Consider the following 26,575-nt stretch of genomic DNA (forward strand, 5'->3'; position numbering starts at 1 on the left):
TCGCCCTGATGATGGAGGCATCAGGAACCTCCGAAACTGGAGAGAGATGTTTTAAGGAAACTAGACGAGGTGGAGGGACAAAGAGGCATTTGGTCCATAAATTTTCGCGTCTATAACAAGCGTCGCTTGTTCACTGCTGTGAGGTTTAAACGAAATGTATTTATTTATTTATTTGTTGTGTTGATGTCGGTACTATTTTGCACGTGAACAGAAACTCCTGTGTTATTTGGTCGGCTTTAATTAAGTGGCACGTTTCCACTTGTACGGATTTGCGTGCCACGTCGTTATTATTGCTTATAAGGATCTAATTAATTGATTAATTAATCAGTCGCTTTATTCCGATGATTTGTACAAACGCGAGTGCTCAACAAATTGCTCACATATTCCACAAAGCAATTATCCACGTCGATCGATTTTTATGCTAAACGTGATTTGAATGCATTTGCGTTTTATGATCGCGTACTCTGTCTGAATAAGTACTGTGCAATAATTAATTATATTTCATTATTATTATAACATAATGAAGGAGTATTGTCCATTCCGTTTCTGCCCTAGTTGGACCCGGGAAGTCGACAGGACTCTTTACGTTTAATTCCGTTCGGCCCCGTCCGTCCGTCCGTTTTAGGCTTGCGAGATCGGCACAAAGGCGGTTGTCATGGCAACGCAAAGGGATGAAGCAGGGGCTGATCTCCCACATTAATTATTTCCATGTGGCTGTGTTCCTGTCACATTCGGAGGGAGTGAATAAATTATCGTTGTTTGGAAAGAGCAGTCGAAACGGAGCGCTTTTGTTGTTGTCCTAAGCTCTGCTTGTCTTTGCAAACTTCTTCGTGTCTTTGTAGTTTCGCATAAAACGCGAAACTGTAACGAAACTCGCGTCGCCTTCCGTTGAAAATGCATAAAGAAAAGGGCGGAAGCTTCGAGGGTTTGGGGGGGGGGTTACGAAAAGGGAATCGTGTACCGCCGTAATAACAGAACACACGCAGATGAAGAGAATTTTACAGACCCTTAAAAATGGCGAGAACGTGTGACGACATGCAGAAAAGCAAAGAGGTAATTGATTTAGGAGGTCGAAGAGGCGAGAGGGAACGCGGAAGCCACGCAGGCGCTTGGTGGAGTGGAGGTATAGCTCCACGCGTTCTTAAGCTGGGATGGAAGCGAGTGGTCACGTCCCGGTGAAAAACGATAATACCAAATTTGGTCGAAATTTGTGGTTTGCAAGCGAAACACGCCGGCAGACTGTGGCCGGCGTAACAGCCGTGCAAACTTATGAACATTGCTCCAGCAATAGTCACACGGCTCAGACCGTTCCGAGCCCCCACCACCACCGGAGCGAGGCTTCTGGCCCGGAACATTATTATTTCACGCGGGGCTGAGAGACAGGCGAACATCAATAAGCGCCCACTTCATCTGCGGAGTTGTAACAGATTACGAGAGGAAATTCGATTATACTGGGAGTGGAGTCCGTATTTTCTGTTCAAGTTTGCGGTTTGTTCAAGGAAACGAATCGTGCGTTGGTGGAGTCGCTAAACGATAATTCGCTCTTACGACAGTTGACGTACTTGTATTGCGGGCTGCAGCGGTCGCCGCCCCTAACAACGGACAGACGTAAATACGTCTATAAGGAAGGTTCATTCGGCAAAAAAGTGTAACAAGTGTACCTAGGGAACGTCGTGTTTACTCGGCATTGTTGTTACCTATAAAACATTACATTCAGCTACCACAGAGTCATCTTAAGCGTAACTAATTCAAGTTAAATAAGCAATGTCTTAATCAAACTTTACTCAATTTTAAAGCATGTATAAAGGAAATATTTAGAATAAAGCCAATATATAAACTTCCTTTCCGTAAAGACGTATTTACGTCAGATTCTCTGGAACCGTGGTTCCACTGACAACTTTTTTTGGGGATTCATTTTAAGCCTCGTTTACGGGTTTACTAGACGCAGGGGCCGGGACATTTCGTTGACCTTATGTGAACACTTTGCCTTCACAGCGAGCGTCGTCGTATATGCCTTTGAAATCTCGTTCTGCGTTTAACGACTGTTCTGAAATATATATACAGGGCTAGTCTAAATGATGTTCCCGATTTCAAAGACTCGTTACTCACGTTTAATGAAATTCAGATGCACAAAATTGGTACCGATATATGTAAACACTCACAGAGTTTGTATTCTGTGACTTTGGTTTCTGAGCCACGACATTCACATCCTCTAAGACGAAACAATCGGTGGTTTTCTTTTTTTTTGTAAAATCGACGATGAACTGAAGGGTTCCATAACCTCAGTGAAACTTCTGATTTGATTTATTTCTTATATCTGAGGCTACGCGCTCTGTGAAAACAGCTGTGGGCCATCTTGATGCTGAAGAATGTAATTTGCTGGAAGTATTTTTTTCCTCGCTAAAGAACACGTTCTTTCAGATCTGTTCGAGCCCCCTCCCCTCCCCCGAGCCCCGCGCACCGACCATTTATCAAATGAGACTGTGGCTCCTTCTCAGCTGCTAACCGTTCGCCGGCAACTTCCCCCGTCCCACCCGGTAGATTATTTCGTACGCATCACACACACCCGGTAGGCTCCGAGGGGCACGTCAGAGTTATTACGTTGTTCATTTTAAAAACTTTTTTATACCGAAGTTGACTGTCTTCTGCGATGTTGCGCCGTGTACTGTTGGCGTTTCGAAGGTGCTTACTGCCTCCATCATCATGGTGATCGTTTGCTGTATCACGCTGGTCGATCTGCTCTCTAGGTGATGGAGATAGCAGGATATCTGAAACGTCGGTAAGTTGCTATAACACGACTCAACATCCCCTCAGAAGACTGCCATCTTCAAGGAGGATGTTGTTTAGATAACCGTGTTTACCAGGAGTGCCAACTTTATCTTTGGGGTAGAGTTAAATTTTCCTTGCTGCTTAACTTTCCCTCCAATCGAGTTAAAGCTCTTTCTAGTTCTTAAGTAATGAACTTTGACTTTTCTAATCGAGTTTTTCAGAACAAATGTCAAAGGTGGGAATACGTTCTCTTCATCCGAGGTCCACATTGTCAATTCCTGTTTGTTGTTGTCTTTTGAACTGAATTCCGTTGCTGGGAACGTTTAAGAAAGGTTTCTGGAACATAATTTTTTTTTCCCTGATGCCAGGAGGACAAGCGACTCATTTGTTTCTCCTCGTATGTTGACCTTCTGTTAAACGTTTTCCTCTGTATCCGGCAGGGATTAAAAAGGAGGCGAGCCATAAATACGCCCGAAGAAACCCTGACACTTCGCATCCATTCATATTTTCCGAGGATAATCAAAGCAACGGTTTTAAGGGTGGCTTCGGCTGTAGGGCGTGTGGATGCTGTGTAATTAATAATTGAGGATTCTCTGCTTGGAAATTGAGACTTTGTGAAAGGAGGCTTAGGCCCAAGGCGGGTCGATCTCAGGAGCCTTTCGGGAGCTGCGCGTGATTGGTTATAAAGAGTTTAAGGCAGAATGATTTTATGGGCACCCGAATTATTGTTTGAAGCTAATTAATACACGGCTTAATTAATTTTAATTTTCGCTAATGTTATTAAGGATTATGAATGGAGGAGTTTGGTTATGGGCGGGGAATTGTAGGTATCAGAACCACGCTCATAATTTTAGTCGGGAAACTTCAAGGAAGGAGACCCACCTCCTTGAGAGATCTAGGCATGGATTGGAGGATAATATTAAAGGGGATTTAAAGGAATGCGGTGCAAAGTAGTAGACTGCATCGAGTTTCCTTAGATGTTCATTGGTGGGAAGAATTGATCATGCACGATAGGCCGGTGGAAATTGTACAGTCACTGAACCGTATCTGTTCGTGATTTGCGCTTCTCAGTCACAGTCACAGCCAACTGCAAAGTTTCGCACCGTCGCCATGTTGTTGTTTTTTCAATGTAAAAATTTTCATTATCAAAATGTTTTTGTTTCTCGAGGTTTCGTTTAAACATCAAATCGTAGGATCGTACTTACATTGTGACGCCCGTTTCAGACGTTAGCACAACCTCCATGTTGCTATTATACGAGGTGAAAACCGGTCACTTGTTTGAACGTGCGTGCGTGCGTGTGTCTCGTTTTAAAATAACGAGCCTGTTTTTTTGATGGCGGATTTTCATTAAATTATTTACACGTGTCGGATGCTTAAAGCCGAGTTCGTGTCGACGCGAAATTGATTAAATGAACGAAGAACGCGCGTGCCAAAGAGCGGGTGTTGAGTCTGCCTATTAAAGCCGGCTCTGCTACAGATTTAATATTCATGTGTCAAACCGGGGTTTGTATTTCGTTTTGGGTATGCAGACTTCAATTAGTCAGACCGCTAATTGAATTAGCCGTCTTCTGCGCACAAAGGCTCGTCCGCGCCCGGGATGTGCGCGCACACACGTCAGACAAGATATTTCTCTTGGTACTGTTTCTTTGCTTATCTAACGACACTTTCTCAACTGAACAGGTTACCCAATGTTCAGCGATTTTACCGGTGCTCCATATCCACACGCGGATCGTCCGGGGGGCGGGGGAGCTCTCTCCGCAGACACGTGGTCTCACCCCTTGCACCAGCTAAAAGTTTAATTAAACGCATTCCTTCCGCTTGTCGGGGAGTTGCTCGTTAAATGCGCCCGTGAGAGTGACAGTTGAACAACGCATCGCGCTGTGTAGAGCAGATCAGCCAGCTGTCACGAAGAGTCAGACAGACAGCAGACGGAAACGACCATCATCAATACGACCTGGCAGGTACTTAACGGTTTCTTTGCCGTGTTCCTGTAACGGGAAAGCGCTTGATGAGGGGTTGACGTGACGTTTCTTAAAAATTTTGTAGCCTCGACGGACCTAGACGAGCCGTGGGTCAGCGCGCTCTTCGACGGAGCTCTCTCCGTGGCCGTTCTGTCCATCGACTCCAGTTCACATCAGCCGTCGCGACGTCCACCCACCTGCTTATACGCTTAGTAACTCGACTCGTCTTGTCTGCCTTCGAAAGTGTGTTGATGCGTCCCGTTCGATTCTCAACGAGAACACTGTTTTAGGAACCAGGCTACAATCCCTAATGTCTCAGTGATGCGTCTTACGAACTGCTTATGCAAATTCACTTGTCTTCGTGGAACGTGTGGGTTGGCACACAGAAGCCGCGCTGTTTCTAGTGAGGTTTCAGGCTCTCACGGCTACCAGTAAGAATATGACTGTCTTACGGGCTGTTGCGCCGTGTGATCTCATAGAAGTTTGCTGACGTTTAACTGGTGCTTGCTACCTCCATCTTCAGGGCAGTAAGTAAACTGCGCGCTAGAATAAATCAGTTTCAAAGATGTGAATATAAATGTCTCGTAGTTACCACGAAACGTATGTTGAGGATCGTCGCCTGAGTAGTAAGACGCCCGGCAGCCGTCGAAGTGACCCCTCGCCTGGGGCTCAGAAGTGTTGAAACCTCGCGCCTGGCACGCGTTCTGAATCCGACACTGGATCCGCGGTGGTTATTCACTTGTCTGTGTCTCTGGCTGCTCAGGAATGAAACGTGACACTTGAACACTGCCTTTCAGCAGCGCGGCAAGCCATCTTGACGATCCCTCCCCTGAGACTGACTCCAGCAGGAACCCCCGTGGAATCATTGTTCCGTTTCTTCGAGCGCCGTCGCTGTTGTTCAGAAGGCAACGAGACTGAAACTAATCTTCAGACCATTTTGATGCACTCGTTGGAAAAGGGGAGTGATACGCCCCGCAGTACGAGCCGCTTTTCCTTTGTGCGGGGTTTCGTGATGTCTGCAGCGGACAATGGAACAGCTCGTTTCTGTTCCCCTGTTGTTGTTTCAGGCTTCAGCGTGCCGCAACACGCAGTACGTCCTTAAGTCTGATATTGCAAGACGAACACATTCAACCCTGACACCTGTCCAGCAGAAGACATTGGAATATTTTAGACTGTGGTCTTTTGGGGGGCCGTGATGTTTTGCAGTCGTGTACTTAGTTACCAACGTTTCGGAGGTTCTTATAGCTTCCTTCTTCAGGGTAGAATTGAGTAGGGCTGGGATATAAGAAGCTCGTACATAAAGAAAAGAATTAAAGCTGACGTGTGTTCGTCAGGAATGACTGAGGAAAACGTGCCAGCGTGGCTTGTCGTCGGGTCCTCCCGGTGACGAAGCTATTTCCGCTGACTGTGGAGACACGAGGCAGGTTCCAGTTGACGTGTCGTGTTGACTTACTTCGTGCCAATTAGCTTCCGGGATGGAAGGAAAACAGCTTCCCCGCATCGTGACGGAAAAGACGAGACAGACGTCCGGCACATTAATTGAATTTCAGGGTTCTGACCGCAGAGCTCTCTGGCACTTCCCTCGGGAACATCGGCCGGAAGGTCTGACGTCACGGCGTCGCAGAGGCTGAGGAATACCGGCCCGCCTGTCGGCACGCACAAAAACTGCGAGAGAGAGAGATACGTTGTTGCTGAAAACGCGATCTGTTGTTGCCAAGTGTCGTAATTTGTCGGCGTGTGGGTGATTACCGACGTTTCGGGGGGCAGCGTTTTTCTACGTGTTTCTGCTCAAACTTCTGATTCGCTTTGTCTAAATTTGACAAGGGACGCATTTCACGTAGAGGCGAAACGTTTAAACACTCAGGTATTTCATGGTAAAAGTTGTAGGTTTTTCTTAACGAGTTATTTCGTCCGTGGCGTGGAAAGCGTCAATGACATTGTTTCATCTACAGATGTCATTAGAGGCGGGAAGTGATCATTGGTTGTCAGTAAGTAAGATAAACTAACCCGTTTTAAGTCGTGATTCACATCGGTCCGTGGTGATACTTTTCGAAACGTCGGAGCGCTTTCCCTGTTGACATGGTTGGTAGACCGCAAGACTGAATTTCGTTCTAAAGTAACTGTAGCTCAGTTTCCGTGGCTGTGATGACGTCATAAGTTAATGTAATCTCATTGGCTTCCCTGTGTAACTAACTAACTAACTAACAAGTGCGTAGCGGTCGCTGGGTCTCCAACCATTTTCAGTCGCTCTGACGGAGGGGACAAAGGACGCCCCCCCCCCCCTGCATGAAGCTCCTTCGTGGTTTTTCTTTGATCACGTCGAAGCGAGAGGCAATGAAAGCGCAGGGCCGCCGGAAAGTGTTTGAAGCAAGTGATGCTGGGATAAAACGCGGCCCTTCTTCCTCTCGAAGTGAGTAGGGTTTATTGGTCAAACAACATTTATCATTCTTCCCACGGGAGAAGGATATGGTTCCCTAGGGAACTACTTTATGTTGCACGCATAACGGTTATACTTCGCCCGTTTCGCAAAACGATCCCTGTTTTGGTTATAGGGACGCCGCGCCTCTAAATTTCCCCGATGGTGCATGAAAACAGTCATTATTTACCGCAACGGTCGGAGCTTATCTTCTCTGACACGGCGGCGCGCAAGTCGATGCACCACTGAGAGAATTGCCAATTAATCTTTTATCGTTTTGTGTGAGTTCGAAGGTCGGGCGACTGGCCGTTTCGATTAGAATATGTGTGGATGCATCGACCGATTACCCCCCCACCACCCCCCCACCCACCCACCGTAGAAAGTCCATTCGCACTTCGCGTTTTTGGAGGTATCGGTTCGAATCTCTACGGGGACACCGCGGCCTTCCCGGGAAAAAAATCCCGGAAATTTGCACTTAAATAGGCCACTTTCTTCTCAGTTCGTCTGTGACTAACCGTACGACCCAGCGCTGCGTGCAGATGTGGAAGTTGTGTCAAATGAACTCTGAAAGAAGTTTTCTTGGTCTGTCGAGTGATGGGCGTGTTAGACCCACGCAGCGGTCAAAAGACTGGGCGGAAGGGACTTTGTCGCTGCGATCATCCGGGCCTCGACGTCGTGTGGACTCGCGGGTAGATTCCGACGTTTCGGGGGGTGGGCGGCAAAAAAAAAACTCTGCCTGCATATTTGCAATTTCCGGAACAAATGCCTCGCTGATGAGTCCCAGCTCCAGTGGAACCTCCGCGGTCTTGATTGATGATGGGCGGCCGACGCGGGTGCCGTGTTATTTAGAACGTTCTCTCTTTGTGCATTTCAGGTTGGGAGCCGTGGTCTGACTGGTCCGCCTGCAGCGCCTCTTGCGGTGAAGGTACGCAGGAGCGGAGGAGATTTTGTCGCCAGAGTGATAGTTGCCATGGTTACAACAAAGAGAGAAGGCGATGCAATATGTTTTCCTGTCAAGGTACTGGAATTTATTATGCAAATTGGATCATTAATTTTGTCTTAGTAATGGGACCTTTGTTTGCTAACAGAGACCCAGGGAATCGTGAGTCAGGGGTGATTAGCCTGCGTTACGTGTGCCACATCTGGCCAGACGTTGAGTAATTAAGAATGTAGAGAGATCGCTGATGGCTTCAGTGACTTAGTGATTGGTGACTTACTCACTCATTGGCTGTGACCCAGGTCAGTTCAAAACTGAGAACTGACGATAATAACAAAGCCCGTTTCCGGCCGATGACAGCTTCCTCGGCGCAGGCATGGGAACACGGTAAGCGCGGCAGTCTGACGAGATGAGCAACCGTCACGTTTGCAGGTGCCGCGTACCCGCTGGACATCGAGGACCGCCGATACTTCCACCCATCCTCCCGGGCTCAGTGGGAGCGCGTGCCTGGGAGGCCAACCGCCTGGAGGCTGCACCCCTACTCCTACATGTGGGTTCCGTCGTCAGAACTCTTCCCTGCCGTGGGTAACAGCCACACCGGGAACTTCCCCAGGGAGTTCACCCTTCTCGTCACCCTCAGGCTTCACCCACAGGTAAGGTCTGACGGAAACCAAGCCGTCCTGTGAGGCGGAGTGTGTTTCTCGACGACGTCGTCGTCAGCTGACTGAACTCTGTAGCGGAGTCTGAGTGATTTCTTTGAGGTCTGTCAATGGGACCTCCGTTTCAGGAGATTTTAAATGTCGCAGGTTCACTCAGTCGCAAGGTCGTCGTCACAACACGGGCGTTGCAAGCTGATTTAACCTCGCGAGGTCGGGCTTTACCAGGAACTGTCGCGCCATTTAAATCCAATCAGTCTGCACCTCATCAAGCTTTCCAGTATATTAGCAGGCGTGGCGACAGCAGAGACTCCTGGTGCCGGAGTAAGAACTCCCTCGTCTCTTACACGCAAACGACGCGAGTGCGTAATTAAATTTTACCTCCGCTTATTTGTAAGTACAAGACTTTAATATTTCTTTCTGTGGTTTTTACGCGTTGTCAAATATATTTCACTTCTCTCATTTGCTGTTCGTTGCAATTTCTTCGTCTCTCTCTCTCTTTCTCTGCCTCTAAGAACAAAGTTCCCCAAAAAGTTTCCCTCCCTCCCTCCCTCGCAAAAGAGACTTTGGAATAATTACCGTAGTACAAGTGTCACGTGACGCGTGAAATGTGTTCCATTCGCTCCGTCTGATTAGTTTGTGAGGAGAAGCGGTCGGTCCGACGTTTTCAGAAACTTGCCTGCGTCCACCCCCACCCACACACACCCGGATTTTCTGTTTCTGCGCTGTTCCCTGTTCGTCTGAGGGCCCGGAATTCTGCCCTCGTGATTTACAAATACGGGACGTTCTATCCAGTGTCAGGAGGAGAATATTTTTGAACATTTTATCTGAGAAGTTATGTGAACATTCTTTAAGCCCGTAGAAATAAGTTTAAATTTCCCGTTACAGAAATTACCTCGCAAGCCATTAAACGTTAATGGCCCAGAAATGAAAGCAGGCGGTGGAATCAGAAAAGGACATTTCTGCGTGCGCTGATTTTCCAAATGAGGTCATTGCGTTTTTCCCCCTGCTTGTGTGACCTTAATGTGAATTAATCGCTTCACAGATATCGCAGTTGCTCGTTCGGCGCGCTTCGTAAAATCACTTCAAATAAGCACTTGTATTGAACAAGTGGATACTTTGTTTACCCCCACTATGAGCCATCTTTGGATAATATCTAAGTTCAGTTGTACCCAAAATTAAATTCGGCAGTAACGCTCATATGCGAAATGTCTATACCGAGTTTTGTCGATATCTGTTTCGAGTGTGTCTGGGACAACATTCGAACTTTTCCCCACGTAACGCTTCGTTTTGCACAGGGACCCAGTTAAATGAAGGCGTCTTGAGTGTCGCTAGTACCAAGGTGCAAGGTCGTTTTTGAAACGCTGATGGTCGCTCAGCCGCTCATCACCGTCCCCACGAGAGTCCGTCGCTCGGTTCATCCTGTGAAATCGACGAGGCGACGTCTTCCTCCCGCCCGAGCTTAGGGGATCAGACGTCTCCTTTGGGTCTTCATAATCCGCCTCTGTCGGCCCTGGACGTTTCGTGCTCACTGCCCGCAGCGTGGGACAGATGTCAGCGGAGTAAGGTGTGGTGACAGCGGGTTTAAGGCCTACGCCCCCCCCCCCCCAAATTGCCATGACGCGTCTTTGCTGTATTTTTTACCAGAGGAATCTTATTAGCCGGACACGGAGATTTGCTGTCTTAATTTATTTCAGCTAACTGTGCGGTACGTAGGCGCACACGTTGCTAACGTCCGCTTTAAACGATATCATTTGATATCAGATCCCAAAATTTCTGTCTGTCCGGTAGAGGAATCCGAAGATCAACACCGCTAGTAATTCTGAGCCAGTTAAATCCATTCCGCCTTATTTCTCCGAGACCCATTTTAATATTATCATCCCATATTGCTTTTACCCCGTCTTCCAAGGCGTGAGTCAAAAATGTTGTGTATATATTCCTTAGCATTGCGAAACGAGCTACATGACCAGCCCATCAGAGCTTCGTACATTTTATTATCCCAGTGGCGTGCGGAACTTTTCGTCGCGTGGCGTTGTGAATTGGCCACTGCCCTCGTCCTACTCAGTAGAGGTTGAATCGGGTGGTACGTATAGTTACCACTGTGCCACACAGCTTCCGCATGAACGTTATTTCTCTGCTGGTCCCCTCTGCACCGCCACGGACTCGAACTGGACACCCTTCGAATAAAAACCCGTGATCACTGAACGTGTGTCCCTAGCAGTGAGTCATGTCAGTGCTTGATACACCGTCGTAAAATAACCAAACTAGCAACAATTTCTTTAAACTTGTTACGTCGCTAGGGTTTTGATCGTGATGCAGAGCCACGTGATCGATAAGGATCATCCGCTAATCCAGGATATCGATCAGCACATATCGATACGCCGCTCGACATGTGAATTTGTATCCCGCGAAACGATCACGGAAGAGGGGAGGTTGGGGGAGGGGGTCATGATTACGCACGCATTGAGGGCGGGCGTCTGGTTGTCGGCTCGAATTTGTTTCCAGGCCGTGTCGCTTTTGCGACGTTATGGGCCCCAATGGAACCAAGACGGGGGTGTTTTTAAGATGCGGGTCAGCCCAGTGGTGGGTCTCTGCACCGGAGGCAGACCTTATGCTGTAGCCTTGGAGTTGCCCTGTTGCGTGGCAACCAGTCACTTGAAGAAGGCAGCAGGATCAACTGTCGAAACGTCGTTGTTAACTAAGATACGTCATGTCACGGTGTGTATTTGAAGAGTTTCGCGAATGGAAAGAGGCCGGCGATCCCACTCGGTAAGTTCTGACGGCGTAGAGTCGTTTTTTATTCCCGTTAAACTTAATGAATGGCACGCCCGGGGGTAGGACATATCAAATCGCGGCTCGTATGACGTTTTGCCCGGCCGTCCGTGCGTGAAACAAATGTTACTAGAACATAAAAAGGCGAAGTAATGATTCAGCGTGATTATGTTTTATGTAAATCCATTCGTCAAACAGAGGAGCTTTTCTAGAAGGATTTACTTTTCTCCCCTGCAAGCTTTGAGTGGGGGGGGGGGTTCCCCCCCCCCGCACCAGGTCCCAGCGGAGCCGTGGGTTTACACAAGCAGCCCTAGTCTGAATAAGAGAATCAGCTCAGTTTCAGTTGGTACACCTGTATTCTCGCCGTCTGCTTGCACAAATGCTAAAGGGCGAATCCGCTTGTAACGTAGTCGAAACTAATTAAGGCCTGACAATACAGCAGCTTCCAGGTACAGAAGGCAGGCCGAAATCCAAACTTGCGAGGGAAAGGTGTATTTAATGATATTCTTGGCCTCTGTGTCTTGTATCTGGCACCCAACGAATGACTCTCCTCGCATATAAGCGGCTTCATTCGTCGATGAGGTGATCGGCCCCTGTGACTAAGCACCACGCAACTTAGTCCCCTGCATATTCGGTCTGAACCCGTTAGACGAGACAGAAATTTCTGTTACCGCCGGGAGTCGAACACGAGTCATTTGCCCCCACAGGTAGTCATTTTAGTGACTGACCTCTCCTAAGTTGGTCACTTCTTCGGGATGAAAGAAAATTTCGAGTCCTAAAGGAAAGAGCAATGTGGGTAGAACAGCAGAACGATGGAGTGCCCAAGGGATTGTTTGCTAATACTTGGAACTGTCACTATCGTGCGAACGCTAACACGTGGACCCTAGTAGATGCAATCCTTCGGAGCCCTAAGAACGAGCGTTGGCAGGCCTGTATTTGTTTCATTTGCGTAAGTGAATCGGACAGAGGACCTAATCTGCGGTGCGAACAGCGTACAGGTTCGTCCATTTAATATTTGAAATTGCTGCCGATCCGTGAAAACGCAATTGATAAAGCTGAAGTCAGCGACGGCGTGTGGACATGACGGGAATTACTGCTCGTTCCGTGAGGTCATTTGTCGTCAAATTCAGCGAAGCAGCGAGATTCTGAACAATTTCCAGCCTTCAGATGGTGAGCGCGGCTTCGAACTAACAATAGTTTAAATGTGCAGGCCCTGTCACAAATCTGTGAATCTGTTGTATGAACCAATGGGAATGGGTCCTGAGACGACGCTGTTGCAACTGTGTGGTGTAGGGTATATATATATGGATGATGTGTGATGAGTAAGGATTTGGAAGGAGGCGTCTGCGACCTGTGTGGAGGTTCTGTCCCGAAGCTTGTATGGAGAGACTGAGAAGATTCGTGATAGCGCAGCTCCTGCAAGCAGTCTGGGATAGATCAATTGCCGAGTCAACACGTACGACGTTATGTGAGACACCCTCGACTATCTAAACCCTTCAAAAATTGGGGCCCGGACTAATTCTCGCTATAATTCAATTAATTAATTATTTTTCCTTCTGTGGATTACAAGTCTGTGTCGAAGCGCGTCCCGCAAGACTGTTCCCATCGGAACGTACGTTACGTTCTGTGAGCGTTCGGCTCAACAGATACTCTTTGGCGGCGATTGAGATTAGGCAGTTCCGGGTACTTAAGTCCGGCCCTGAATCAGTAATGGCCCGTGTCTCCTTCGGACAAAAGTGTCTGGCATTTGACCCCCCAGGGTGCTGGATCAGCGTCCGATGGTGAAAGGTGACGTCCCCTTAGGGACAAGGGACATTTGGTTCGCTAGTTCGTTTCAGACGGAGCCTGTAGTCCTCTCTCTCTCTCTCTCTCTCTCTCTCTCTCTCTCTCTCTCTCTATCTCTCTCTCTGCATATGGCCAACATCGGCGTCATCGGGACTCGGTGGACGTCAGGATCAGGGCCCTTTGGAACTCTCGCTTCTTTACTGGGCAGATACTCGGTTTGAATAAACTGCGTTGTACTGATGTTCTGTCCGAGGTTTGTCATAGATTCCCTTCTGTAGATGTTTTTTTTTCTTTGCAGCTGAAATGACGTCGTTAAATTGTAAGGGTCTATCACTGTATTCACGTGGATTGATATTCATGCATCATTGCTCGTAACGAAATCATATTTTTTAAAATAAAACTCATATAAATCGGCTACTGAATGTAAGGATATGAATGGACTCTAGTGCGTTTATCTAAAAAGAATAATTTGTTCCGTATTTTTATATTATTTAAAAAAAATACGTAATGGAATTGATGTAGGTCCGCGCCCATTTTCGAAACTTTGCATAGAGAACAGCGTCTGTGAGCGAGATTACAAACGGCTTATCTCACAGAAACAAACGCTGGAATGCACAAAATGTACAGTAGATCTCATTAAGATCTGCAACTTTTATTTGAAACGTGTTCGGTGTTTCGCGTATCCATGGAAACACGTGAACTGTCGCTATTAGCCGTGTTTGCGCAGTGGATGGACGTGAAGTACAGCGGAGTGCGCGGAATAGCGAGAAAGCGTCTGGTGAGTACGTGGACAGACAGATAATGCGTTGTGACGTGGCAGAACATGAGCCGAGCGTCGAGGAAAATTGTTCCGTCAGCCGGAACTCCGGGGGCTGATATTCCTTAAGTTGCCTTATTTACATGTTGATGCAAATCTGCTTACGGCCTGAGATGCGAGGGTGAATGTTTAATTAGAAAGCGTTCCCCGTGGGTCAGAAAACAGTTTCATGTTGTCATGTCAGATTAACCTTTAAATTTTAGGGGTGCGGTGTGTCTTTATGACGGTCAATTAAGGTTGTTTCGGCAGGATTCAAATCGGAGCTCATATTCTGCATCGCGGCGTCGTAAAAATATTAACCAAAGTAAAATCATTTAACCTGTGTTTATGTCGACCTTGATTTGTAAAATGTTGCATTCGAAGATTATCATGAATTAAGCCACAATACAGAATCTTATAAAACACACAAATAATTAAATATTCTAGTTTATTTTTATTTTTGCAAAGTTTTTCCCCGACTTCGTTTTCATGGGAACAGCAAATCTTAACGTCGACTCGCTGCTAGATCGATGAACCTGCTGTGACTGCCTTCAGTTTTCGTAATTGTGTTAAGAATCCTGTATCATCCATTTCGGGAGGGGGGGGGGGACTGCCGGCCCGCGGGACCGATAATCGTATTAACGGCGCGATGATCAGGTGCCGGCCCTGTCAACAGATTGCACGCTGAACGTCGTTGCTAGGGTCCACGACGATTGATCAGCTCCTGGTCCGCGCTCATTACGCCAATTAATTAGGCGTGTCTCGAACGAACTCTACCAGCGTGTCGAATGATAAACACTGCCGACGTTTCAGAGTAACTACTGCAGAACTGGCAAAAATGCGAGGAATACGTGCAGTTATTCTGTAACGCCTGATAGACGTGCTCAGACTTCCTGCACGACTCCGGAGCCGGAGAAGTGTTCTATACAGCACGACGATTCTCGTGTATTTCCTTTGGTGCTGTTAGGTTATGTCGTGTGGCGTCGGGAAGAGACGTCGCGACGCGTCGTATCGAATGACGTTCCGAGCCCCGTTATTCGCCTTATTCGGCGTGAGGACGCGCTGTGGATGAAATTTGCTGTTATGTGACAGTCATCTATGTCTTTCCGTCCGAATGTTTCAACTCGAAAAACTACGGACGGATTTTTATAAAATTTGGTATGGAAGTTACACCAATGGGATATATCCTACACTCGTACTATACAATTTTCTTCTGCAGTAGGTAATACCAACATGGACGACGAAGGAATTTTTGAGGTGGTATTGACACTGGCGCCACTTGAATTACATCCTTACGATGATGTATGGTCATGGATTTTCTGTTTTTGTTTATTAATTTTTGCTGTTATTGATTTATTTATTATTTTTTAAGTATTTCAGCAACGAGCCTTGAGATTACAGGGTTCGAAAAGGACGCGCGTGTACATTGTGGTAGGGACTGGGCTTCGAAGTGTTGGCAGCACTGCAGTCCGACAACAAACAAGGCTGAGGGTAGGCAGTTAATGTAGAAAGAGAGATTGATGAACGTTGGGATATCCCGAGTGCAATAACCGCTCTAACGAAGCGGAGAGCGAGGAGGCGTGACGTAGTGACCCCAGGAGAACGCGCAGAATATGGAGAGCAGTGAGTCAAGGAAGGGACGGATAAAGAAAAGTCAAGAACGTGAGGTACAGTAGGAGGTAACGAGAATTTATGTGACAGAGAGAGCGGGCGAAGTTAATAAGCGAGTGGATGAAGACGGAGGGCGAATGAATGGGTTTCGCTAAAGCAAGATGCATCATCGTTATCATTTGTGCAGTAATGATATCAACAAACACGGCCACGATTAATTAACGTCGTCCGTTCGGTCATTTATTGCTCGTGGTTAATGAAGCCCGTCTCTGTCGTTTCGACCTGACGGAACTTTGTTCGAGTACCTGGCCGTAACCACTGACTAACTAATAATTCAGCGTCCTGCTGAGGGAACATGAAACGTTGTCATTGGTATGGGCTTAAATGCGGGCCTGAACCGTGTTTTGTTTTCTGTTGTCCCTTGTAGTAAAATTCTTGTCACGTGTACGTACGTGATGGTAGTAGCATTGAAGTTACCAGTTGTGAGCACAAGAAGACATCAGTTGTAGACGTAGGGCCTCCGCCATGTTGTAATTTCATGGCATTGCAGGAGCGTAGCTTTAGAGGCTTGTACGTGAAAATAAACGTGACACTTGTTTAAGAATAATAGGCGGATTACGTTTCGATCGCTTTTTGTTCTGTGTTTCGAAATGCGAATGCAGATTAACTGCCGTGGTTGCAGCCACAGTCCGGCCGATGCCAGCGCCACGGGGACGTGGGTTTCCGCGCTCCACTGCACACTGTAATATACGTGGACGCCAGAGTCACAAACAAAACGGTGCCTGCTGTTCGACGCCAGTTTAACGCTTCGCATTCCTTCGCCTCGAAATTAAGCGACGAAACAGAACGAACGCGATGCAGAAATAAAGAATGCAAGACAGATACAAGTAGATGTTGTGTATTGCTCGTACTCCGCGCCTTCTCGGCTGATTACGGTCGGACGCCGACCCTAGGCCTGCAATTAACCACGAGGAATCGTTTGTTGTGTTCTCGCTAGAATGTGGAGAGCCTCGGGTTTCGTCCCTTAAATACCGCGCCCTACGCCCTGTGCGATTAAAATGTACCGGGACAGACATTTCATCCAAAGGACGTCAGTGGGTATTCGCCCTGATCGTGCAGTGGTCGATGTGTTTGTGTTCCGAAGGATCTGTAGTCAAGATCGTGTACTGGGCGTCTGTTGATACGCGTCCTTCAGATATGAACTAACTACGTTTGTTTATACTGAGATAATTTAATCCAGACCTGGCGCACGTCCATTTATAATGTTAGGAGGATACCCTAACTCTGTCTTTGGTCCACCGACGTGCGTCTCTCGTGAGTTTCATCTTTCCTGCCTTCAAATGTCCCTTTGTGTCAGTGTCCTGATTCCTCAACCGCGTGGGAGTAATGGGACGTCTAAAATATTTACGTAATCGGGGTTTTGAACCTTTTAGTCGCACCTGAAGGGGGCGGATAAGTTAATTGAGACGCTGGGTCCGTGGCAGCGGCGAGCGCTCTTGTATCTGGAGCTGACAGCTCAGCCCTCAGCCGGGAACACAGCAGGGGGGAGATTAACATTGAAAATTTGTTGAGTGGCCTCGTTCTGTTGACTTTCTGTAATATCCGGTTCCTTCTAAACTTGTTGCTTACGAAGGAACTGACGTGAAAACGCTTCTCGGAGGCTGTCACGTTTCTGTGCCCCCTTTCCTCCCCATGCACAGGGGAGCTTTTCATGTCCTGATAACGGCCATCTTCTGGGACGTTGCTGGGCGTAGTCCCGTACAATTTTACCGACGTTTCTGAGATGTTTAGTGCCTCCATCTTCAGGGCGCCTCCGTGACAACGTGGAATCTCCCTCATCCTATCCGCGTTTGTCTGTGTGTTCGTTTGTCGAATTCGTTACGACATTGTTGTGTCGCAGAAGATGGCACCCGACTATCGTAAGAGGTCCATTCCAGCTTCAGGCTCGGTAACAAAGATGTCTGCGGACTGTAAGACCGGGCTTCGAGTCCCGAAAAGCGTCACGTACAGATCGACTGTGGGGCTTCTCGTCAACATCGTGCGAGAAACTGTCGGATTTGTAACTGAGAGCCAGGCCTCCGGGCAAGTGTTCGACGGTAAGCCTAGCTCAGTGGTTGCAGGCGCCAGTTGCTCCCTTATTATAAAAAAGCGACTACATGAGTCAGGAATAGAATTTCAGATCGGAGCATTTTACTTGGTTTGCGTGCAAGCAGGAGCGACATTGTTTATGAATCGGTAAATGTTCTCTGAATTATTTTTTTTAAGGACAGTAGAAGCTTCAGCACTCGTACTCACTGCCAGTGAGATAAAATGGAGGAGGTTGCTATGGACACGGAATGTAACGCGCACGGGATCGTATGAAATTGAAACATATCCCAGCGGTACATACTTCAACTCTTGCAGTGGAGGGCTATTTAGCGGCTGAGTAGTCTGCTCACATATGAAGTATGTCGTCGTTATTTAAGTAAATGTATAATACGAACATGGCGACCGTGCGATTGGTCAGTTGACCATATCAGATGAACTATTTCCTCGTGGTGTGTTTAATTTGTATGGTGACGTGGAGTTGTAATTATAGCGCTGTCAGAGTATAAAGTTTGACCTCCGTAACCCTCAGGGTCACTCCTCCAGCAGCGAGTGTTTTAAACTGTTCCCATCCTGGCCATGCGTAACCATGGCAACCTACGTTTCTTTTGTGGCTTAGAAATACGCAGGAAGAGACGTGTAATTTTATGGGCGACATTAAAATTCGCTTAGTTACGGAGGACGCGCTGTGTTCGCGGGTGAGACGGCTTTCTCGGAGCATGGGAAGGGTTAATAATGTGAATCTGCATTTCACAAACACGAGTTGCTTTCGAGATTTCGCAGAGACGAAGTGGAGGCCGTACGTGGCTAAGAGCCTCGCGTTTTGCGTCTCTCTCTTACCAGCGTCGAGGAAATAAACGTAGTTTACGGTGCGTTAGAGATCGCTGGCCGGAGGTCGATTAAAGTGCGTGGTACAAAATGGCGCTGATTCGAGCCGTGTGCTGGTTCTTTGTACAGCCCTAGGTGCAGTAAGTGCGTGAACATTACGTGAAGTTTCGCCCTTACACGCAGCTAACATTTCCTAACAGAAGCAGCGTCCTTTGTTTGTATTAGATGTGGCGTTGCAATGAAGTTGTCTACTCGGCTAACAAGTTAATTGGGGCTCGCGTTGTTACAGTCTCAACCTCTGACCTGCTGCTGTTCGTCGCGAAGATGGAACTGCGACTTCGCTCAGGGTGGGGCAAAGTGCCTTGATTAAAGGGCCAAATTAGTAAAATAAAACTGGTAGTTCAGAGCCTCTTATATCACCACGCTGTAATGTTTTATAATGCGCGTTATCTTGTTGGATTTGAAGGTTGAGACCTTGGGTTGAGAAATTTACTTTAATGTAATTTGCACGTAACAAAAGACTGCATTCTCGTAGGCAGTCGTTGCTAATACATACATTTTTATTCCTTGCTCGCGTGTTCGTTGATCTAAACAATTAACATAAATGCAGGAGACAGTAACTCTGCTGTATTCTCTCAGTGGGTGCAAGCTGACAGTCGTTGCAGTGGTCACAGGACTGGGCCGACGAGTCGAAGTCTGCCAGTGGGGCGAAACCGCGCGGCTCGCGACGTAACGAGACTGGTATTTTCATGCAGGAGGAGTTGAGCCCTGTGCAAAGGAGGGTTCGTCCTCGTCGTCCCGAATAGGATAAAGTAGAGAGAGAATAGGACGCGGCGACCGGGAAATAGAAACGGCAGAAACTTTGATACGAGACAAGATACCATAAGCCAGATCACACGACAGACGAACTGGATGCGGATAAAAGTAGCTAACAGGTTTTTCTGCAATACGTATTTCTGAGAGACTCTTTTTTATCAGTTCTCTAGCAAAGAGATTTTCCGGAGACACAAGGAAATTCTGTTTTCATAGGACTCAGGCCCCCAGCTTCTGTCCCGCATGTTGTGGAGTGGGGATTCTCGCAAGTTTCCCATAGTTCAGTGTGTGTGACCTCACACAAATCATTGTTTTCTGTTCGATTTGTTACATGTAGACGTAACGATGAAAAATACGTGAAATAGTTTTATAAGTTGGCGAGATCTTCATTTTGTGTCCCTTGGCGATGTCAATATTCTACTACGCACATTTGAGAAAATTTGCAAAGACCAATCTGAACTTCGTGTAGAGTATGGATTATAGTCGACCGGAACGAAGCGAGATAAATTCATCCGACATAAACTAGTGCAGACTCCCGACGCCCAACTTAATCAAATAAATTAAGTCTGTGATATTCCAGCCGTTCCACGAACGTCGTGTAATGTGCAGACAGTTCGAATAAAACCCTTGAAACTCGAGTGGTAATTGTGTGTCGCGTCTGCTTCAAGAACCAGCATTTTACTTTTCTTACGATAAACAGCGATTATTTCCTTAATCAACGTTAATCAGCTGATCCTTGTGACGGTGAAGTGCAGTGTTTTCTTCGCGGTACGGACTGGATTCTTAAGTTTCATTTGAAAGAGCTTCGGCTCCAAAGGTTAATTAGCGTTTTAGTCGTATTATTTCCTTAAACAAGGTTAACCAGTTGATCTTTGTAATGGTGAAGCTTTGTGTTTTCTTCGCGGTACGGACTGAATTCGTGAATAATCTTTGGACGAGCTTGTGGCTTCGAAGGATGTCAGGTAAATTACGTCATAGAACATTCTGAGGCGCCTCGTTCCTAATGACGAGTGATTATAAACCTTTTCCACGCTGATTAGTGTATTTCCTTGGTAAAATATTTTTTACTGCTCACAAGCCACAAATGGTAAACTGTTGAGAGGTGGGATCCTCCCAAATATGAAAGACGTCCAGTTTAAGGTTATTGCTTATAAGCGGCATATCTCGTGAGTGCTACTGAAACTGTTGAAGAGTCCGTCGTAGGACGTGAAGCACTGGACAGCGCAGATGAATAGTTTCTTTTATTGCAACCCTCGGTAAAATGTGTGGATGAATGCACAGAAATGGCGTGGCGTCCCAGAAAGTAACGTGATATGGGAATAAGGCAAGACAGTCCTGAAATAACAAGCTGGTGGTCTCTGGGACCCCTGAAGCTGAAGAGAGAGGAGTTCCTCCTCGCAGACCCCATTATAACGCATTGGGAAGGAGTCGGTGGGGGGGGGAGGCGATGTATCCGTCGCGCCAGTAGCTTCCCCAGGTAGATTTACCGCGCTTTCCGCAACGAACTGGAGAGGAATAATATGCACGGAGTGTTGCCGGCGAAGGCTCTCCTAAGACTTCCAAAAAAACCTCTTTTAAGCCACCCGCAGACTGCATTAGGGCCACTTGCAACATCGTTCAGCGCCGCGAAATGAACGAGGAAACTCGAGAGCTTATTGCTAGCTTCGTGGAAGTCAATTTTGGCCTTTCGTTGGAGTAGCAAGGATTTGTAATTCGAGAGCATCGGGAGATTCCCCCCCCCCCAAGTTGATGGTGTAAGCGAGGGGAACAACAGTTGGTCTCTTCAAGAATCTTAATTTTCCTTACGACTTCCGCCACAGAGGGGAACTGGGGGCAAGGCTCCACCTATTAGTGACTTGACTTTATATTCAAGTCACTGCACAGCTTCACGCTGTGGCATCTTTACCCCCGGCGGAAGACTTTGCAGCCAGCAGAGACTGTACTGTATGCTATATACTGTGTACACACGTTGTAGGGCGTCCACGAGCTCGTCTGCTGTCGGCCTTGACGAACTCCGTTCTCCAAGAAGGCCTTGCAGTTTGATCATTCCTGTACAAACCCAGCGCCACGCGTCGCGCCGCCGAGGACAAGAATATGTCGAGCTATGCCTCCACTCCCCCATACGTCTTGGTTAATTCAGTCCTTCGCAGTTGGCGCCCTGAGCAGACGCTGTGCAAGTGCTCTTGGAGCGGCTTGTACCCGCTGTTCCGTGGCACGAGACGAAGATCAGGCAGCGGCCTCGAATGAGGAAGGAGCTGAGTAACGTAATCTGCTTAGCATTAAGAGCCTAAGCTGTTGAAGTATGAATTTCCGGTGTGCGGGGCGGCTGTTGTCTGCGAGACGGACGGAAGGCGAAAAGCAGTTCGGGACAACTGCGAGGTTGTGTCGGCGGCCACAAATATTGTTTTATTATTTGTCTCACGCCAATCTGTATAATATTAAAATGTTTCTGTTATACATCAAGTATGTTGTACGAACTTGATTGTCTCCTTTTCGTGTTTTTCCCCGTTAAAGCAACCAGCAAAAAGACAAAAACATTTAAAATGCAAATCATCCCGAAATCCACTCACAGAAGCCGCCGGTTGGTTCGTGCAGTCGCGTGGGACGACTGAAGCGCGGATCCATTAAGCTGTTCATCTCTGGTTTCAGGGGCTGGCTCAAGGGACGGTGTTCAGCCTCCGATCCCGACGCCAGCAGGACACGTACCTGTCCCTGGAGCTCGCCGGCCCTGACCGCGTCAAATTGGTGCACGCGGGCCACAATGGCACGCAGACCGTGGACATTCCCGCGCCTCTGGGGGACGGCGATTGGCATCAGCTGGCTGTAGGGTGAGTTGTCTGTGTGGCGAGGGCGTTACTCGTCGCGACCCAATTCAGCTCGCCTTGCATTTGTGTAATGATTAGACTGAGGCACATAATATAGCCTTTGTCGTGATGATGGAGGCAGCAGGCACCTCTAAAATGTCCTTCACGATCCAGCAGGCTGCACGACGCAACGACCCAGCATCTTGAGAACGTGGCGTCTAATTTAAAACGCGTCGTGTTACAGAAGACGCCGTTGAAAGCGTGCGAAACGTTTGCCCCCGATGAGGAGCAGAGCGCAGATTGACGATGTGTTTCTTGCAATTTAGAAGTACATTCTGCAGAACGCGAGTGTATCAGTTGAAAGGGAGACCGAAATCTGCGCCATTTCTCACCAGAGCGCGTGCAGAAAATGTTCTTCACGGAATAAAAGAGGAATAATTTGTCTGTGTCCGGTCGAAGGTCTCTTCCCCCCCTCCCCCTCCTCTGTTTTCGGTTTAAGGCTTCCGCCTATCGTCCAGGTCGCCCCTGAAGTAACCGCAGTTCGATCTCCCGATGGGTGTGTTCGCTTGCGTGTTCCGCGGGGGGCTTGGTAACGGTTGAGCGGAGGAAACAAACAAACAAACAAACAAACAAGAAGTAATGGTCACTGAGCTGAAAGAACAGTGAGAGGGAAGTATTTGCTACCATCAGCCACCATCTTCGCTGTAAAGGCTCCATGCAGAGGAATATGTATTCAGAAGCTGATAGTTGCTAAGTTAACCAAGATACCCCCGAGATTTGATGAAGACAAGCGAATAGTCCCCATGTTGAGCCAGCTGAGTCCAGTCCGCATCCTCACAGAGTGGGACAGTTGTATCAAAAGGGACCTGAAACGTCCGTCTCCCTCGTCCTCTGAGTTAGATATTCGCTGTGTAGCTCAGGCGTTTTGCCTCGCGTCACGCTGTATGGATTTTTCCTCCCGCGCCCAACAGAATCATTTTTCACTCTCATCGGAGAGGCTCAGGTCGCTGTCGTGGCATGCGGGGGGTTGGAAATAGGAATTCAAAAGCAAAAGATTTTCAGCTCTGTCGACAGCTGAAACCAATTTCTACTCCTCTCTCTGCCTCATGTCGTCACAACGTGGCCGAGGACAGACGAACGGCGCACGCTCAGAACACGTAGGCGTGCTTGGCGGGGCAGTATTGACATGGATCGCAGGGAAATACGGTCGGAAGGTGCTGATTGGATTCATCTGGCTGTTGCGAATGGGTACCAGACCTCCCAGTCTGCGTCATCTCGCGTTCGGCAAAACACAAAGGATGCGTACGGACGGACGGACACTGGGTTGGGTAGCGGCCGGCGTTGTTCCGCTGTCTCCCGCCGTTGCCATAGCAACGCTACGCCGTTCTGAATTTTAAACTACGTTCAGATGTTTTGTTTTTACTTGCAGAGTCTGTGAGTATGACAGGAGCCAACAGTTCTTTGCAAACTCCGTTAGCACTTCTGAAAAGAAAGAAAGAAAGAAAGAAATGGCTCTAGGGTGCACGAGAGACTTGGAATACGCATTGGTCTTTGAATTCTGAAATGCAGAATTTGGGTAGGGAGATGTCAAGGAAGGAGGCAACTTGTGAGACGCAGACGTAGATCTGAAGGTCATTTTAAAATGCCTTGGTGGGCGACGACTGGATTCAGCTGGCTGCCGACAGAGTAAGGTGCGCTTTTGCGAACTCGGCATTTACTTAAAGGCAATAAATCTCTTGACTATCTGAACAAACTATCAGCTTCTCAGAATTCCAGGACCGTACTGTTAATTAACAGCAGTGGAAAAAAAAACTCCACAGTGGAAGTGTAGCCGGCTGTTACACCGACGTCGTTTCGAGTGAGACTCCACCGCTTCATCCCTTGTCACAAGGGTTGCTTCTTGACAAGAACTCCGGAGCTGTCCTCTGAGCCAGATCACTGCAACCGGGAGCCGAACCTGAGACCCGCCACGGGACAGAAGGCCTGTAATTGTATAACAGGACACGGAATTAATGAAGTCGACTAAAGCAGGGAAATGACAAAGCCACGCGCTTTTCCGTGTAGACGGAACAGCTCGAAGCTGTTCTGAATCACCGCCGTTGATTACGCACATCGCTGTGCGAAAAACAAAAAAAAAAAAAAAAAAAAAAAAAGAATTCGTAGTTTATATTCCAATCCATGGCCAACCGCGTAATCAAATCGATAAACCAATTTCAACACATGCAGTGCATTAGTCTTCCTCTAGAACCACAAACTCATTCGAAACTGTAGTAGGGCCAATGCAACGCGCTGACCGTTAGAACCGATCAAATCCGGCTTTAACACTTTGCGTGTTACAAAAGAGCGACATCTCGTTAACACCGGTCACTTCCGGTCAGAATAACTTCTCCGCCTGGCTTCGTTCTCTTTAAGATTCGGGCCAATAAACGATAGATTTCGAAGAACGGAGAGTCCCGTTGCCATAGATACAGAGCGCTTGAAATGAAGGCGTAATGAAGAGGTAGTGTCTGTGCACTAATCCAAGTTTTTCATCTGCAAAGTTAGTATTCTCCTGAAGGCAGTTGAGTGAAGTTCTCTGTTGGACGTTTTTATTAAACGCGAGTGGATTTAATTTTCGTCTAGATCAATACGTTATTGCAAACCCTCCTTCGCGCTGACGAGGAATCTGACTGCACCTGTTTCTTTGGACGGAGCTCGTCTTATCGAAATACGCACAGCCTCGTTACGTCATAGCCCACAGGTTTCTTATCAAAAACTTTCTTCTGCGTTGTCAGCGTCTAACGAGGCAGAGCAAAAGCGACTTATGGCTCAGTCAACCTAAAGACCTTTTTTTGTCTTCATTCTTGTTTGGATGGACCGGTAGTTCATATTGATCATTGTAATTATTGTGTGTTTTCGTTGTTATTACGTGCAAGTTTGAATACTGTGTGTACTCTGTGTACTCCACCTTCCGTCGATCCTTTACGCTGGCCACGGGAATTTGCTTTCTGGTGTTGAAAACGGAGTACTCCTCAGATCAAAAGTTGCTAGGTGTTGCCGAGGGTTAAGATTTCTGTATCATTCGGTAGCATAAGCCGATTGGTCACAAAACTTTTTCTTGGGCAATGTTCCAGGCTTCATGGCGACAGCTCGGTAAGCAGCTTCCTGGATTGCGGGTGGGTGGGCACTGACATCCTCAGGAGGAACTCCCTGGACACACCGGCGGACGCAGACATCGTCATCGGCTACCTGTTCATGGTAAGTGACGCCGGCGGCCGCGGGTACAGCAAGTGGCAGGTCCGTTCTCCCCCTCTACTGGTATATCTCATCATCTGCCACACCTCTGTGTCTCTCCGTCTCTCTCAGGGCGACCTGGAACAGCTGACGATCGTTCCCAACCCGAGCGCCGTCAGTCAGCAGTGCTCTGCAACCCGCATCCCACTGCTGGACCCTTCGCTGCTGCAGGGCGGCGGCGAGGCGAGGGAGCGTCGTGGGCGTCGGACCAAGAGCCGCAAGGGGGTCGTCTACGACCACAAGGAGCCGGCGCCTCTGTGGAAACTCACGAACGAGCTCAGTGACGCGGTCGGCTCGGCACCGCCGAGGCACGATGCCAGGACTTTTGAGCAGAAGGACCTCGACAGCGGCAGCAGCGACGAGGATTTGTACGAGGGGAGCGGCGCCCTGGGGGAGGGGCAATACGGTGAGGGTTCCGGGTGTCAGCGACGTCTGACATCCGGCACTGCCTGCTTTCGGTTCGTGTAGCGCAGTTTTTAATTCTTGGCTTCACGCAGCGAACAGAACGTCCGACACAGCCACGCTGTGCGTCGGAGTGACTGTCTTCGTCGTTTTTAATTCCGAGTTTCCATGGCAACGAACATTTTCGTTGCTTGAACACGATTTATCTCGTTCGCAGCGTGCAGCTTGTCGTCCTTGTGTTCCAGAGGTGGAGTGGTCTGATTGGAGCGACTGCTCTGTGACGTGTGGCACCGGGTCTCAATCCCGGTACTCGCGATGTGTGGACGACGGTAGTCGCCTGGAACTATGCATGGAGGCGGGCGGGGAGCGCACGGAGACACGGACCTGCAGCCGGGGGCAGTGCACCGCCCCCGAGAGGTTCTACCCTCCCGTCACAAACCGCTCCGCTCCCGGAAGCAAGCAGCCGGAACAACACAAACACCGGAAGTTGCATCACAGCAGCGCGACGAACGGGTCGGATTGGGTGCTGAGTGGTGAGTGGCCTCAGGGATCGATCATAATTCGATTCTCGTTCTGGATCACGCGTGTTCGATCCCCCGCTAGGGCAACAAATGTATGTAATTGACGTATAATGCTTCGCCGATACTTCTAAACGGATTTAGACGAA

At 48.1% G+C, this 26,575-nt stretch overlaps 1 protein-coding gene across 3 annotated transcripts in view; it reads left to right on the top strand.

The window, feature by feature from the left end:
- The window catches only part of LOC110835648 (uncharacterized), a 94,684-nt gene that overhangs the window by 59,960 nt on the left and 8,149 nt on the right, over positions 1–26,575 (top strand). For all 3 annotated transcript variants that reach the window (XM_087354511.1, XM_087354506.1, XM_087354507.1), the window contains exons 3-8: positions 8,021–8,164; positions 8,516–8,736; positions 22,079–22,257; positions 25,347–25,470; positions 25,579–25,912; positions 26,154–26,441. In XM_087354511.1, coding sequence (XP_087210637.1) covers positions 8,021–8,164; positions 8,516–8,736; positions 22,079–22,257; positions 25,347–25,470; positions 25,579–25,912; positions 26,154–26,441 — 1,290 coding nt within the window. The remainder of the gene's footprint in view (positions 1–8,020; positions 8,165–8,515; positions 8,737–22,078; positions 22,258–25,346; positions 25,471–25,578; positions 25,913–26,153; positions 26,442–26,575) is intronic.

The sequence above is a fragment of the Zootermopsis nevadensis genome, unplaced genomic scaffold (assembly GCF_977971745.1).
Source record: "Zootermopsis nevadensis isolate Lab colony 2312 unplaced genomic scaffold, Znev_1.0 Znev_ptg000002l, whole genome shotgun sequence".
NCBI classification, from domain to species: Eukaryota; Metazoa; Arthropoda; class Insecta; order Blattodea; family Termopsidae; genus Zootermopsis; species Zootermopsis nevadensis.